Source organism: Podarcis erhardii (genome assembly GCF_964252035.2).
Source record: "Podarcis erhardii genome assembly, chromosome: 4".
NCBI lineage: Eukaryota > Metazoa > Chordata > Lepidosauria > Squamata > Lacertidae > Podarcis > Podarcis erhardii.
The window spans coordinates 28,712,649-28,724,911 of record NC_138508.1 but is presented as its reverse complement, the minus strand read 5'-3'; the positions used below and the strand labels follow the sequence as shown (position 1 = coordinate 28,724,911).

Sequence of the window (12,263 nt, the reverse complement as noted above, 5' to 3'; positions counted from 1 at the left end):
CTCCTCTGCACTTCCCAGGCATGGCCAGCACTTTAAAGCTCCATGTCCAGAGCAAATGGTAATCCATGGAAGCTCCAAGTTGCAGTTTGTTACACTTCAGCTTTAAAGAGCGGGTTTTTGCGGAGAAAGTTCTGAGGCAGAGAGAGAGAGAGCTGTAAAGCCCGGACCTATGCCTGGAGAGATTTGGGGAAAAGGTTAAGTGTGGATAAGCCCTCAAAGGAGTTCAACATACTTTATCATGAGGCCCCTAATATGCTACTAACAACCAGGGTGGGGAGACAGAACCAAGGAGGACAGGGGGCTGATCATTGAATTTTTAAAAAAATATTTTTTAAAAAACTTAGTATTTGACATATTATGGATGTTTACAAAATTTGAAAAGTAAATGTTATTTAACAGTAAAAGACCTGTAGCCCAACAAACATATATGTGTGTGCAGATTTACTGAGTTTATGTATGAATATGTGAGCGTGTGATATGTATTTTAATTCATTCTGGACGGGGATATTTAAGGAAGGACGCAGTATTAGTGTGTGCCTGTGTGTGGAGGAGTCCCATAGGGCTCAATATATATCTGTTTTCCCTCTCTCACCATTGGTACATACACAAAGGAATGCTGAAGCACTGCAAGGAAAGAGGGATCTGTGCACCCTCCCCACGCCCCTGCCCAGCCTTCCCTAGTTATGTGATGCATGTCACTAGTACACCAGAGGGAGAAAACAGGAAGGTGTGCCAAAAGCAGGACCGGATCATGCCCTAAGTGTTCAGAACAATGTGGGCAACAAATCATTATAAATACAACAACAAAATTCAGGCGGTGCTCTAATATTAAACCTACAGCAATATTTATATATTATATAATATATATTTATTAAAGATTATAAGTCCTCCCGGACGTGTTTACGTCCATCTTGAAAATCTTTCTGTTCTGGTGCCAACCATGTGAAGTATACTTTCACCGGATCGACGTTCCAGTGTTTGTGAAATGATATTGGAACTTGATGGGAAAGATAGTCCTTTGGGTAATCCATTGGCCGAGCCTAAAAAAGGTGGAAAGAGAGTCAATGAGTTTCATGTGGCATGAAAGCTTTTACTAGAATCACACATAAAGATGCCTTTATGCAGTAAGGTCAAGCCCAGTGAAGTCAATTGGACCATATGCATGGTAGGGGTTGCATATACAGAGTATGTGTGAACATTGGGCTTTATGCATGTAAGACTGGGTGCCAATGTGGATCCAACACACTAAGTGGAATTGGTCTGGCATGTTTCCAACAGACAGGATCTGAATGTCCACATACAGCTAATAAAACTGCTACACTGTTGCTTCCTGTATGTATGTTAAACAACTCGGATATACCTAGCTTAATACATACAGAGATTTCATTCACATATAATCCATTAACTATAAAACCATTTTGTTGATAGGTTATGATCTGAAGGAAAGAGAAACAGATGCAAGTTGTTTTATTGTTACATATTGCATATTTTGCACTGAGAGAGAGATCTGGTTTAGAGTTGAGAGTATAGCATAATGAAAATGAAGGGTGCAATTAAGATAAATGCCTACTCTAGTCAAGATAAACAAGGGAAGATGTCAACTAGATAAAAGAAACACATCAAACCCAAGCAAAAACTGATGAAGTAATGATCCAAAAATATTCCTCTGAAAAATAGATATCCACACTTCTCTTATCTTGTGTAGGGGGAGATTAGACACATTTTTAGTAGACTCCTCCATAGATTTTTGGGTTGAATCATGTGACCATAACGTTAGCTACAGAAAAACCTGTGGAGCAGTTCTTAACTACATAAAAACCTAATGCGGCAAGAATCATTGTTATTAAACATCACAGTTCCCAAGATTTCTAAGCAACACAGGGTTGGAGTTCCCATGCAATATATTTATTAAATGCCACTGTGTAATTAGCCAGGCTTTTCACTGGAGTCAGTTGGTGGGAGCATATTTTGGAAGTACTCAAAGAACTTCACAAGCTTCCAGTTTAAAAATTCCTTCCAGTAGCACCTTAGAGACCAACAAAGTTTGTTATTGGTATGAGAGTTTGTGCATGCACCCTTCAGCTCATACCAATAACAAACTTAGTTGGTCGCTAAGGTGCTACTGGAAGGATTTTTTTGTTTTGTTTTGACTACGGCATACCAACACAGCTACCCACCTGCAACTAAAGCTTCCAGTTTGTGAGTGCAAGTCTTCACCTTTAAAGCCCTATATGGTTCAGGACTCAGTAAGGAACCCCTACTCCCTTACTAAAGTACCCAAGTACCAAGGTCACCACTGGAGGTCCTCCTCCCAGGACTTCCACCATCCAAGGTAAGACTAAGAGCCTTCGCAGTGAGTTCTACCCTGTTTGTGGAATTCCCTCTTGGGGGAAGTTTGCATGATACCACCATTGTAATCACTTCAGTGCTAGGCAATTTTTAAAAAAAAAAAAATCTCCCAGGGTTTCTATTATATAACATTTTATTTTAACCAGTTGTTATTTATGCATTTTATCTTGTTTCTGTAAGCCACCCTGAAAGCTCTGCTGAAGGATGGTATATACTTTTTTTGGATGTAATTAATTAATTAGCATTTATTGTATTCCACATTACTCAGTTTGCATTGAAATCATTGAAGCCTTCCATGCTTGCTTGAACTTCCTGAAATGAAATCAAATTCCACTTTTGTTCCAGTACCAGAATCTGATTGCCAACACAATCATGGTGCTGAATGATCAATAGGTGACATTATTACCATAATACAAATCAAGCATCTGGGGCTCTTGCTAATCTGCAAAGTCTATTGAGGATCAGGCCAACAGAATGAGACAATTAAAAGCAATTTGTTCATGAAAGCCTTTTCAGCATCCCAACAGGATCTACTTTTCACTGTCTCATAATGCAACAGTGCACATTAGTGAAGTATTCATGCCAAAGCAAACAAATTTACACACACTGGTTGCCATTAAATATTTAAATTTGCCTCTGTAAATCTAGTGCAGGAAATAAAAGGGATTTTAGATGACAAAATAATTAATTATACCTCAGCAACACTTCAGCATTGTAATCAGGCAGTTATTTTAAAAGGGCAGCTTATTCTAAAGAGATGTCTCCCCTTCAACTCTTGTTTTCATGTTCTTATGGAATTGAAATTTAAATATGTAATTGAACCCCAGGAAAGAAAAGCAACCCGGATTGCATAAAAATGAATGGGCTATTATTGCACAAGGCCCTGACATGGATTGCTGTTGTTGTTGCAATAGAGAAGATACCTAGAGAAAGTCTGTTTTCTGCTTCATTGCTTCTGCTATGTTGTTGAGATTGAAATCAGAATATAACTAGATTCCTGGACAAAATCTTATCGTAAGTATTAGCATCAATGGCAAATACAAACTTTAACTAATTTGGTTTTATGCTTAATTCCATGCTGTTTGTTTAATTCTCTAACTTTTATGGTTTGGACAGGGACTATGAGGGGACAGACCATAGTCCAGGGGTTAGATGCCTATTTTACATGCAAAAGGTCTTAGGCTTAATCTGTGACCCATCTCTCTCTCTCTCTTTATGAACCAGGTAAGAGGAAGTGATGTGAAAGATCTCTGCTTGGAGCCCTGGAAATCTGTTGCCTGTCAGAGTAGATAACACTGCACTGGGTGAAACATGTGGCCTTGTTTGTTTTAAAGTTGATGCCATAATAAATATGTTAGTCTTTAAGGTATCACAATGCTAGCGGAAATTTAAAAAAGATTAGTTGTGGACAGTCCCTCACATAGTTAATATCACTAGTGAGAGAGCTGGTTCGCACAAAATGCTAAACCAAAGTATAATTTAGAGTGAACAGACAAGTATGCAAGCTCCCAGAGAGGAGATCACAACTGCTTTGTTTCTCTGCTGGTCTGGCTGCTGCTGCTGCTGCACTGCTGAAAACAAAGTCATGAGCTGTAAAACTTGCCTGGAGCAAGACAAACCACTCGGATGACACGCTAAGCCAATTCAGTGTTTTTAAGATGTCACAATATATGTTGGTTTTTTTGCTGCAAGAAATACCCCTTTCAGCTCCCCCTCTGGAAATGAAGGCTAAACTGCAATTTAGTTGAGAAAAACTGGGTGACTTCTGGGCTCAAGGGAGACAGAATTCCTCTGGCTGGAATAAATCACCTAGTATGTCAGGTTCTGCCTACCTCATTACTGTATTAACCAGTCAGTGGGGATAATGGCGACGAATGCCCCAGAACAAAGGACCAATCATGACTTGAGTTTCCTATCTTAAACTGTTGATTCCATGTTCAAAGAGAAAATTCCATTAGATAAACTATATGCTGACCTCATCTGAGATCTGAGGATGTATATTAATTCCCTGTAATCCACATCTTCCAGAAGGACATACAAATCTCAAATGAAATTGTCCTTGGTCCTTCTAACAGAGTGTGTTAAATAGAGGCTAAAGCCATCCTTCAGAAGGAAGATGGTTGTTTAATGTGAACAAGGAAGTAGAAGGAATATGCACATGCTCTATTGGAAGCTAGAACGTCTGCATCAGCCTATGAAATTAACCCAACACTGAAACATACTGTCAGAGTCACCCGTGGTCCCAGCTCACAAGAGACCAAAGTCCACCCCAGCTTATGTACAAAAGCTTTTATTGAAGAACATTAGTAGCTTTACATCCGAGGTCCGTGACCCTACGTCTGTTACCCTTAGACCGCTGAAGTCCCCTCTGAGTCACTCCCACCTCGACACCAGTTTAAGAGGCTTGTACTGGTCCACCTCTTTCTCTCTTTCCTTTTCCGCAGGGTCTTTCTGCCCCCCTGTGTTCTCTCCCTTCGGGACTCTCCAGAGGCTGAATCCTCTGCCGCCGCCTCCCCCCTCCTTCGGGCTTTGGGACCAGGCTCCTCCCCAGGACTCTCTTCATTTCCGCGCGCCTCCCATTTTGAACTTGGCGCGCTTACGTTGCTCCTGACCTTCCTTTCGACAGTTACACTCCCCTCAATACTACTTTCCTCCCCTTCCGGCAGGACGTTTTGCCCTGATCTCCTTCCCCTCTCTGCTTCCTGTTCTGCTCCTTCTGACACACTGGTCGCTCCTCCCCCCTCACTCCGTTCCAGCGGAGCAGCCGGTCTCGCTCTCCAACTCCCACTGGGGGTTCCCCCTTCGTTTCCCTGCTCCTGACTGCTTCCCCCTCTAGCTCCCCTTGGCTTGACCAGAGGGGCTCCCTTTTGGGAGTCCTCCGATTCACTGGACGGACTCATGGACAATCTTGGGTCATTGTCATCCTCTTCCTCGTCAGTCTGGAATCCTTCCCCCTCACTCTGCATCTCTCTCCCTGAACCCCTGACACATACTTTGTTATTTAAATCACATTTCAACTTTACCTGGTCACACTTGTTACTGTTTTCATATTACATTTACAATCAGGTTCTAGATATATGTACTCAAAACAAGTATTTACATCTTGTATTAAAATACAGACAGAAACATGCATTGCCTTTTGGGAAATGAATAGGTTTGACAAACCAATAAAGCATGTTTTGTGTGAGAAAACTAAATACGTAGCTATACGTAGCAGAAACTAAACAAAACAAACCTTGTCTAAAAAGCTAAACCGTAGTACAAATTCATCAATAACAAATTCATTCTCATTAACCATAAGAGCTAAATATAAAAGCTGTGGAGTGTTATGATAGTAGCATTCTATGAAACAAGAGAATAGCTATGAGAGAACCCTCTGGTATAAGAGCTGTTGACAGTGGAACAGACTCCTTCGCAAGTTGGCAGACTCTCCTTCCTTTGCAGGGGGCTGGACTAGATGACCCTCAGGATCCCTTCCAACTCTACAATTCTTTGATAGGTTTTTAATTATAGGTTATAAAGTGACTAAGGCAAGACACTATTTTTTATATATATTCTGCCAGAACAAAGTAAGAACCAAGTAAGATGTGGTGATATACCTATTTTTAGAAATGTGGTACACTTTTAAGCACTGCAATATTAATGGCCTGTTCAGCTAACATTTCCTTCCTTCCCTGTTATTCTGAAAGATTTTACATCTGTTCTCTAGCAAAAAAAAATTTTTTAAAAAAAACAAGCAGGTTTTGTTTGTTCGTTTTTGAGTTTCTACTCCTTATAACACAATACTCAAAAGTTCCATTTTTTCAGTGGGTATGTGTGCGTAAGACTGAAGTCTTTATAATTTATTTATACCACTTCCAGAGGGTCAGCACACCCTTTTCAGTTTGCAATTGTCTGTGTATCCCAGGTTCACTGACAAGAGGAGACACTATGCAGGTGCAGCAAGATTTTCCTAACATTATTTCCCATTTCAGAATTTAATAAATATTCCCCCCCCCCACACACAGAAATTGTGCTTCTGTTACAGAAGCAGTTTAAGGGTGAGATCTAATAGTGTCAGCTGGCTTGCACAACAAACTTCTGCTTATGGGAATGGGGCTTTCCCTTCCACCCTCCATCGGCTCCCAAGGAGATGGGCAGGGGGAGGGTGGGTTGCAGGAGTCCAGAGAGCAAGGGGAAGTTCTGCCACATCAACTGGTGTGATGTTGGATCTTGCCCCAAAATCACAAACTTCTCTTTACCCTGGCTTGCAGAACTTGAGGTTTATGTTTTTAGAACCCATCTTATTTTTATTACCATAAACCGTTTTTAATATTATGCTTTGATGCTGCTATCTGCCCTGGGACCTATGAGTAATAAAAAATTAATAAATTATACTCACCTGATGGAAGAGAGGGCTGTGTGTTATTGGAATTCCTAAACCACTGAAACACATTCCAATCACCATATCATCAGGGGCATCATTGCTGTAACACCGGCATTTACTAGCAAATAATCTTTGGATTGCTGCTCTACTGAAAACCATCCTTAAATGACAAAGTTAACAAGAAAAGTTTTAACTGTTATATCACTGCAAAAAGGTGCAAATTACGGCAATTACAAAATGACAGCACCAAATACAAACAGTCTACTAGCACAAAAGTTGTTTGGTAAAATTAACACGTGGGTCATGATACTCATAGGAATGAATGAAGATTGGTTGTGGACACTCCTTTATATGGTGAATATCACTAGTGATCTAGAGCTGGTTCACATGAATTGGTAAGTTAAACCATGGTTTTTAGTTAACAGGTGAGTGTGTGTGATCCTATATAGATCTCACCTGCTTTGTTCCTCCTCTGGTCATGTTGCTGCTACGAGCTAAGCAATGGTTTGGCTTACGACGTCATCGAAACCTGGGCTAATGGTTTGTCTTTCTCCAGTCAACTTGAGTTTACAGTTCATGGCTTAGTACACAGCAGTGCAGCAGCAGGAGAAGCAGGGAAGGATACCAACCACTGCAATCTTCTCTTTGCGAAACCTCACATTAGCCCTAAACTATGGTTTGGATTAGCATTACACGTGAACCAGCTCATGGTGTCAGTTGTAACTATATATTACACTCAGTGGCTCCTTTGATATTAGAAACATATTCCTATCTCACCTCTGTGCTTAAAAGTAATGTGCTTAAAAGCTAGGCTCATCACAACCTGAGAAAGTTAAGAAGGGTATCCAGTTGCTTGTGAAAATATTTACCCAAGCCACTAACCATGTCCTTTAAGATTACTGGAGTCTTATAGTCACTCCTTTTGACGCTGTAAGTTATTTCATAAGATGATAAGAACAGCATTTCTCCCTCAACTGATTTTTCTTAGCAGGGTGACAGCCAAGACAACTGTGCATCAAAAAGAGGCTCAACGCACTGTGAATGTGTAGAATGTTGTTAATGTACATGCCTCCTGAGCATAGCAGAGACTCTAATGCTGCTATGCTGCAGTCATTTGGCTGGGTATTCCACTGCAGATGCCTCCTCTTATTGGAAACAAAGCACCCTGAAACACCTTGCCTGAGATGAGAGAGGGCTGCAGATGCAAAGAACTTTCTTTCCCAGCAGAAGAATGCAGCACTGCATCAGCAGTCTTGAGTGAAAAGGTGCGGCAGCCACCTCAATACATGATTTTACCTGCCTCTCCTGTGCATGGAACTTATTCACTGCTCCCATGTGAAATGATCATTTTATTTTGCCCTAATGCGCATCACTTTACATTTGCACCCACTGAATTTACCATTTTACTACCCATTCGTTCAGTTGCAAGGAATCCTTTGGGAGCTCATCACAACTCCTTTTTTCTTTTAATCACCTTGAACAATGTGGCCTCATCAACAAGCTTGGCTACCTCATGGCTCACCCTTAATCATTTATAAAACATTAAAAAGCAAAGGTAGTGAAATGCCTGCCAAAAACTTTTCTCTTCTGCCAGGCCCACGCAGGCATTTAAGAGTACATCACCCACAGTGGTCTATCGGTGTTTGTTTTTCATTTCTTTTTGCTTCTAACTTGCTTTAACTTTCTATGATTTTATAGCTTGGTTTTATGTTGTTGTAAGTGACTGTGATATATTTTTTATGATACAGTGGTACAGAAATGTTTTTGTAAAATAAATAAATAAGTCCCATTTCTGATTAAATTAAACAACTTACCCTCCTCCACCAGTGATATAACTATAGCCTCCTGACCCCAATCCATAGCCATACCGTTCTCCAATAATCACTGGTTCGGTTGGGTTGTAGCAGCTGAGAAATTTCTGGAGCCTAGAAATGCTAAAAGATGAAGCAGCATATTCAAATACACTTAATTCCTTTAAGCAGTTCCAAAGCTCTTAAGCTGTCAGCCTAAACAAAACGTGCAGATTAATTGTTGACATTGAAGACTAAAACGAATGTCTTCTGATTATTTTAAGAAGTTGTTTCTCCGCTCCACCCCCCAATAATAATATAAAAAATCCTCTTGGCTTTGCTTCAAAGTCAGATCTATATATTTAATGAAATATTACTTTAAAAGGAATATTTAAGTTTGTCTGACACACAGTGTCTTTACTTCATAATAAATAGCCATAGTTTTCCCCAGACTATTCCCTAAGGATGGCAAGCAGGAATGATTTCGGAGTTCAAAAGACAAATAGATCTTCATAAAAAATCTTTCATGTCAGTGTATATCATTTTAATGCATTTATATTTCAGAGCAACCTCAAACAAAATTAAGCAGGTTCAGAGAACTATTGTATTTTACGTTATGAAAGAGGTATTTCTTGTCTCAAAATGTATAACTAGATCTCACCATCCAAATCCTATGAGCTGTTGTGCTGGAAAATTAGGGAGCTTCCAGATGGTGCTTCCACAGCAACTCGAATGCTAGTGCCAGACTCAGCTAACATTCCCCCATAGAGCTGTTGAACCAGCTCTGAGACCTTCCTAAATATACTGCATTAGTGAAAGGTACATTGTACCAGAACATCATCAAAGCTTGTATCATATTGGGACCCCGAGCTAGGCTGAGAAATAGTCCATCATCTTGAAATCTACTGTCTATGAACATGTGTTTTAAGGTAAATTATTCAAACATGCAAATTACTTTGGTATCACTAAAGGCACTGGGAACGTGTGCTACAGTATAAGCTCTTCTATCCAACTGAATGGGGGAACATAAAAATGTTACAAGGAAAGCAAATTTCAGAAAAGGTAGGGTGCTGCAGGGTTCTGTCCTGGACCAGTTGTTCTTCCAATGTCTTTATAAATGACTTGAATGAAGGAATTGAGGGGACATTCATCAAATTTGCAGATGATGCCAAACCAAGAAGGGTAACTAATGTCACAGAAGACAGACGTGGGATTCAACGTGACCTTAGCAGATTGGAGAACTGGGTCCAAACTAACAAAATGAATTTCAATAGGGAGAAATGTAAGGCAGGAACAGCCAGCTGTACAAATATAAGATGGGGGAGAGCGACACCTGGTTTGCCAGTAGCCCATGTGAAAAGGATCCAGGGGTCTCATAGTAGACCACAAGCTTAACAGCAACAGAAAAAGCTAATGGCATTCTAGATTGTATCAACAGAAGTATAGTGCCCAGACCAAGAGAAGTAATAGTACTGCTCTTTTCTGCCTTGGTCAGACTACACCTGGAGTACTGTGTCCAGTTCTGGACTCCACAATTTAAGAAGGATATTGACAATCAGGAATGTGTGTAGAGAAGGGTGACTGAGATGATAAAAGTCTGAAAACCAAGCACGACAGTTGAGGGAGTTGGGTATGTACACCCTGGAAAAGAGGAGACTAAGAGGAGATACGATAGCCACTTTCATATATCTAAAAGGTTGTCACAGGGCAGATGGAGCAAGCTTTTCTCCAAGCTCTGAAGGGTAGGACCTGAACCAATGGATTCAAGCTACAAGAAAGGAGATTCAGACTAAATACCAGAAGAACTTTCTGATAATAATAGCTGTTGAACAGTGGGAAAGGCTCCTTTGGAAGGTGGTGGGGTCTTCTTCATTTGAGGTTTTTAAGCAGAGGTTGAATGGTCATCTGTCATAGTTGCTTTATATGAGACTCCTGCCATGCAAGGGGTTGGACTAGATGACCCTCAGGGTCCCTTCCAACTCTAGAGCTGGAATTCTCTGACTCTATGATGTCTTTCTTTTAAGCTAGTTTCCCCCTCAAGAAATGGCTTATGAATGGCTTAGATTTTGCTCCACAGGTGGCCTCATTACATGCTGTAAGAATTCCCATGACTGTAATATATGATTAAATACAAATTAAAAATAGTTATGCTTCCACTTACAGAGGACCTCTTCTTATTTGATATATTTTATAGCTTTTGCTATTTCCATGCTTTATCAAACAGGCATCAGTAGGATATTTTCCATACAGTACTTGGGAAAATGTTTATTATGCAAATGATTCATAGTGAAACAATATTTCCCCCTCAAAACCACAGTACTTTTCTCTTTTACAAGAGATGTGTATGCATGTGCCAAAATAAATATCAAGACTTTTGAGTTACACAGAACAGTTTTCTGGGAGAATACAGTGGAAGGATAGCTGGTTTCAAGGATATTTAGAGGACAGCTAGTTACATTTTATTACATTTGCATTCAAGGGTGGTCTATAAAAGTATTTAGCATTCAAACAGCAAATATTAATCAACAGGGTATATTTATTTGGAACCAATTTGTCAACCACTGTCTAGCATAGATACATAAAAGGAAAAAGGAAAGTTGAGGAAAAGCTACAGCGTGCCATTAGGAGGATCAACAGGGAGCCTGGAGATTACTTAAAAGTAACTGGAACAGAGGCTCAAATTAGATGTACGACACAGACTGAAAAATTGCCCCCCCCCAAAAAAAGGAGAGGCCAAAAGCATCTACTCATGATTTATTAGAGTTGGGGTGCTTCCCAATCCAGATTTAAATCATTTAAATTGGAACCAGTGAGGGCGGTGAATGCCCTGTGTGAGTGTCTGGAGGCAGTTGGAGGATAGATGGCAGCTAACAGATATATATTGAATCCTGACAAGACAGAAGTATTGTTTCTGGGGAACATGGGGTGGGCAGGTGTGGAGGATTCCCTAGTCCTGAATGGGGTAACTGTGCCCCTAAAGGACCAGGTATGCAGGCTGGGGGTCATTTTGGACTCACAGCTGTCCATGGAGGCACAGGTTAATTCTGTGTCTAGGAGTGCTGGCTACCAATTCCATCTAGTATGCAGGCTGAACTCCTACCTGCCTGTGCACTGTCTCACCAAAGTCATGCACACTTTGGTTATCTCCTGCTTGGATTAATGCAATGCACTCTACAAGGGGCTACCTTTGAAGGTGACTTGGAAACTACAACCAATCCACAATGTAGCAGCTAGACTGGTGACTGGGAGCAGCCGCCAGGACCACATAATACCAGTCCTAAAGGATCTATATTGGCTCCCAGTATGTTTCTGAGCACAATTCAAAGTGTTGGTGCTCACATTTAAAGCCCTAAACAGCCTCTGCCCCATATACCTGAAGGAGCATCTCCACCCCCATCGTTCAGCCCGGAAACTGAGGTCCAGCTCCAAGGGCCTTCTGGCGGTTCCTTCACTGTGATAAGTGAAGTTACAGGGAACCAGGCAGAGGGCCTTCTTGGTAGTGGCACCTACCCTGTGGAAAGCCATCCCATCTGATGTCAAGGTGATAAATAACTATACAACTTTTAGAAAACATCTGAAGGCAGCCCTGTATAGGGAAGTTTTTAATGTTTGATGTTTTATTATGCTTTTATATTTGTTGGATTTATTATGATTGATATATTTGTAACAACAACACCAAGACTGAATGAAAAGTCCAACATTTCAGCCAGCATGGGCTTGACCCCTTTTTTCTTCAACTGCCATTTATTTATATGTAA

At 40.6% G+C, this 12,263-nt stretch overlaps 1 protein-coding gene across 2 annotated transcripts in view; it reads right to left on the bottom strand.

Moving 5' to 3' along the window:
• Nucleotides 1–308: 308 nt before the first annotated feature.
• B3GLCT (beta 3-glucosyltransferase) overlaps nucleotides 309–12,263 on the bottom strand; it is a 75,622-nt gene continuing 63,667 nt past the window's right edge. For both annotated transcript variants that reach the window (XM_081860473.1, XM_081860474.1), the window contains 3 exons: nucleotides 8,530–8,649; nucleotides 6,731–6,875; nucleotides 309–1,040 (listed from right to left, as the gene is read on the bottom strand). In XM_081860473.1, coding sequence (XP_081716599.1) covers nucleotides 879–1,040; nucleotides 6,731–6,875; nucleotides 8,530–8,649 — 427 coding nt within the window. In that variant the 3' untranslated portion in view covers nucleotides 309–878. The remainder of the gene's footprint in view (nucleotides 1,041–6,730; nucleotides 6,876–8,529; nucleotides 8,650–12,263) is intronic.